Source organism: Seriola dumerili, unplaced genomic scaffold (genome assembly GCF_002260705.1).
Source record: "Seriola dumerili isolate Sdu_G_001 unplaced genomic scaffold, Sdu_1.0 BDQW01000465.1, whole genome shotgun sequence".
Taxonomy (NCBI): Eukaryota; Metazoa; Chordata; class Actinopteri; order Carangiformes; family Carangidae; genus Seriola; species Seriola dumerili.
The window spans coordinates 305,498-309,482 of record NW_019174720.1 but is presented as its reverse complement, the minus strand read 5'-3'; the positions used below and the strand labels follow the sequence as shown (position 1 = coordinate 309,482).

Here is a 3,985-nt window from a genome sequence, read left to right as displayed (position 1 = left end):
ACTGCACATCACAACCTGAGACGTTACTTCCACGACTGAATGTCGACCAGTGCAGGGAAATAAAAATTATAACCAATAAAATCATCACAGATTATAAGTGTGTCTATAATCTAGCTGCTCACTATAACCACTTCAAAATCCAAACCCAGCAGTCAATCACAGTGATCAGTCAGCACACTTGTCCACATCTGTCGACTACAGCACCTCAAACTGAACTCTCTTCATCCTCTCACACAAGGAAATATACATACATTTTGTGGACAACTATTCAAGAGTCAAGAGGATGGTGGAGGTCACAGGATGAGCACAAGGAGAGGTCCTAACATTAAGCTCGCAGAAGCAGCTAATGATTGTAGACTGTATTATCATATGATGTGCATGTGCTTTTATCATAGCAGTAACAGTGACAAACTTAACCATGAACCCAACAAGTTAATGCTCAGTCACTGTCTGTGTAAATCACATCAGTAGAATTAAGATGAATACACATTACCCTATATTTTATTAGTTAGTTAATGCTAGTTAAAACCTGAAATTATCTACCAACCATAAACTAAACAAGACTCAGCTTCATATTTCATTCATACAACAGTAATTAATCCTACCTGTTTCCTCTGTTCTTCTTCTGTTGTGCAGTGCAGCTTTCTGCTGTCTAGTTTTATAGTGACTCCTGTTTATAGGTAAACTTGTTCATCTGCATGGTTACAGTTAACTTCCATGGTTACCATGGTGACAGAATGGTAGCAGCAGCCTGCAGCATCTTCAGGTTCTCTCAGACAGTGTTACTGTGGGTGGTGGATGTTCATATCACTGATACTATTCAGCACTCTCAAACTCTACACTGAAAGTCACAGGCTGTGTCCAAAATCACTCACTACTGCTATAGTCCACTATATAGCGAGTTTGCCATTTTGTAGTGATGTCTGTATGTATAGTGAGAATTATTATACCTTATAAAGTGTTGCACAATGCATCATGAAAAGTGGTGTACAACCAGAGAGAGCAGAGAAAGGAGGCGGCTCACTTTAAATTATTTCCTGTTTCTGTGTCACGTGGGTTTCTCCACCTCCCCGCCCCTTTCGGAGACCAGCAGCAGCTCTGAGTCAGTCCACTCCGATGGGAGAAGTGAATGTGATCACAGATTATGATTTTTTCTCCCCATAGTCACAAAACTAAATATTGGATCTTCAGAACAGATCAGGAGAAAATTAACTTAATACAAGACTCTCTGCAACAAACTCTCCCGAGATCACAACCCAGATCTCTCTTCTCTCTGTTGGTTCTGGTCTACTTTCACTGCTGCAGTAAATTTGCTGTCACTTTCCAACCTCAAAAGTTTATAGGAACCTATATCTGCAACCATGAATGAGTTAAAACTGAAATAAAACTTGTTTCTTTGCTCAATAACACTATTATTGTTATTATTATTGAACAGTTTTTGGAGGGAAAGCCGAGAGTATTAGACTGATACAGGGGCGGATGTAGAGGTGGCAGAAGTATCAGCTATCAGTACTATCAGCACAGCAGAAAATGAGTCATGTCTGTCGATCTGAACAAATACTTAAACAGATATACCTGTGTCACCTCTGACCATCCTAGTGTGGCTGTGATGGATCTCCATAAAAAAGAGGAGTCAGTATCTCATGTACACCACTGAGCCAAAACATTATGGCCTCTCAGAATGAAGTGAATAACACTGATTATTGTGACAGAGTGGGTTCTTATAGTCACAGTGTCAGATGTGGGAGAATTGGGCAGGTGAAACGACCTGAGCAACTCTGACAAGGGCCAGATAGGTGATTGGACCAGAGCATCTCAGCAGTGGTGAGTGCTTACTGACAGGACACTGGGGTCATGGTGTTGGAGGGGAATCATCTACAGATGCTGCACCTTGTAAATTGTAACTTTAAACCCTTTACTGCAAGTAAATGTATGACTGATGTTGTAGTCAACTATTGAGAAAGGTAAATAGGCTGAAAAGGAGGGAGGATGGGATTGTGTATTAATTCAGATCAGCGATTCTGAGGAAATGAGTCAGGTTTAAGTCATTGTTATTCCCTTTGGCTGTGGGTGATTGGAAAACCACTTTCTTGTGAAGACTATGAGTTCTGGGCTCTGGGTTAGGGTTAGGCTGTCAGTTCTTCTGCTTCAGACATGGCCACTCTGGCAGCCTGATGGTTTTTTATAGGTACAAAAATACAAGTTGTGTTTTGTTTTTTTCGAGTACAATGCACCAAATTATCAGTAGGTGGATGTTATGGAGACCAGGACACTGGAGAGAAGGTGTATATTAATGTCACATGTTTTTACCATGATGAGTTAATTTTATTCCTTTTACAGGTTCAGGCTTCTAAATTCACTAAATCAGGAGACAGTTCCCACCACCATGAAAAATCATCATCACCATGAAGAGACTTCAAAGAGTCGTCTGTGTGGGTTACTCTGACAGACAGACCAGATCTATAATGTAACCTTCTGACGTAGTAACAGACATAACTTTTATCTAGTTCGCAAGAAAAACTTTATTGTCCATCATTCATTTCAAAGACAGATATTAAATACACAAACACTGACATGTACACAAAAATGTAGTCAGGCAGACTGAGGCCCATGTGTTCCACTGATAAATTATAATAAATAATAAATTAATACAATAAGAAATAAAATAATCAGAAAACATAAAGTGATGATCACACAGCAGCATAATGAGAACAGAGCAATGTTTCACATACATAAATACAGTATTTTATAGTTTTTCACATTATTGTCTTCTGTTTCTGAGTCTGAGTTAGAACATACCCTGATACAGAGTCTAGGTACAGAAAAAGGCCTGAGTGAATCATGATCTCATGTCCTCACTTTTGAGGTAGACATAGGGGATCCAGGAGTACCTCCAACTGCTGGGGTCATGGTCCTCCATCTGCTCCTCTGCCTCCTCTTCTTCACTGGACACTTCCACTTCATATTCCTCTGAGCCTTCTTTCACAGTGCTGCTCTCCCTCAGATTAATTTTTTCTTGGATGTCTGCCTCTGTTCTCAGAAGACTCATGTGAAACAGGCAGCACACCCTCAGCCGCTTGGTCGGGTGGATGTGTCTGATCATCGCTCGCTTCTTGGAGCACACACTACAAACCACGAAGCCGCATTTTCTGCAGTGGTGTCGATGCTGGGTCATGGTGAACTTATCAGAGCAGCGCATGCAGACTGCTGAGGCCTGGCTAGGGATCCAGGTGACGGGGAAGGTGGACTTAGATCTGTGGCCGCCGTTCTGCAGCAGTTTGGACTGGCATTCCTCTATGTGCTCTATCCAAGCTTGCTTCTCCTCGTAGGAGGCAGCTGCCACGTGGAAGGACTTGTGTGGTGTGTGGATCAACCACTGGTTCCTCACTCTCACATCATCCTCCAGGTCCTCCAGCTGGATGTCCTCTAAAATGATGAAACAACTGTGAGTTCAAATGAGGAAACATGGCTACAGACCCTGGGAGGGTCAACAAGAAAACTTTTAAACACAGCCTGATTTGGAAAGACTACAGACAGTCTGTGTCTCAGATTGTCTTTTTATTGGTGTTGGAGTTGTACCAGACTTTATCAAGTCATCTGAACAATTTAGCTGCAAACTAAAGCACAGCTGTGATTAGAGCATCCTGACCTGCTCACAGTGTGAACCTGCTGCTCACCTAGATGGATGATCTGCTGGTTCTTGTGCCAGAAGCCTCTCAGGATGATGCTGCCGTACACAAGCACGTCGTTAAAGAGGAAGAAGACTTTTTGCTTTGGCCCACGGCGGCACTGCTTCATCAACCTGCCCTCTCCGATCAGAACCCGGCCCGGCTGGGACAGGGGCTTCCCCAGTGGTCTAAATGAGTGCTCAACAGCATGGATCCGCTCCCAGTTTTCCTGAGCAAACATTAGCTGGTCTACCATGGCGCCAGTAGGTTCCTGTTTTCAGTGCTGTAGTCTGAGTGTAAGTGTGAGATGTTGTCAT

The 3,985-nt window shown here is 42.6% G+C and overlaps 1 protein-coding gene across 1 annotated transcript; it reads right to left on the bottom strand.

Annotated features, from left to right (window-relative positions):
* Positions 1–2,448: 2,448 nt before the first annotated feature.
* Positions 2,449–3,985, bottom strand: LOC111234840 (pleckstrin homology domain-containing family F member 2-like). The gene is made up of 2 exons (XM_022763028.1): positions 3,678–3,985; positions 2,449–3,426 (listed from the first exon to the last, which is right to left on the bottom strand). The coding sequence occupies exons 1-2, from the start codon at positions 3,922–3,924 to the stop codon at positions 2,840–2,842; spliced, it is 834 nt and encodes a 277-aa protein (XP_022618749.1). The 5' UTR covers positions 3,925–3,985; the 3' UTR covers positions 2,449–2,839.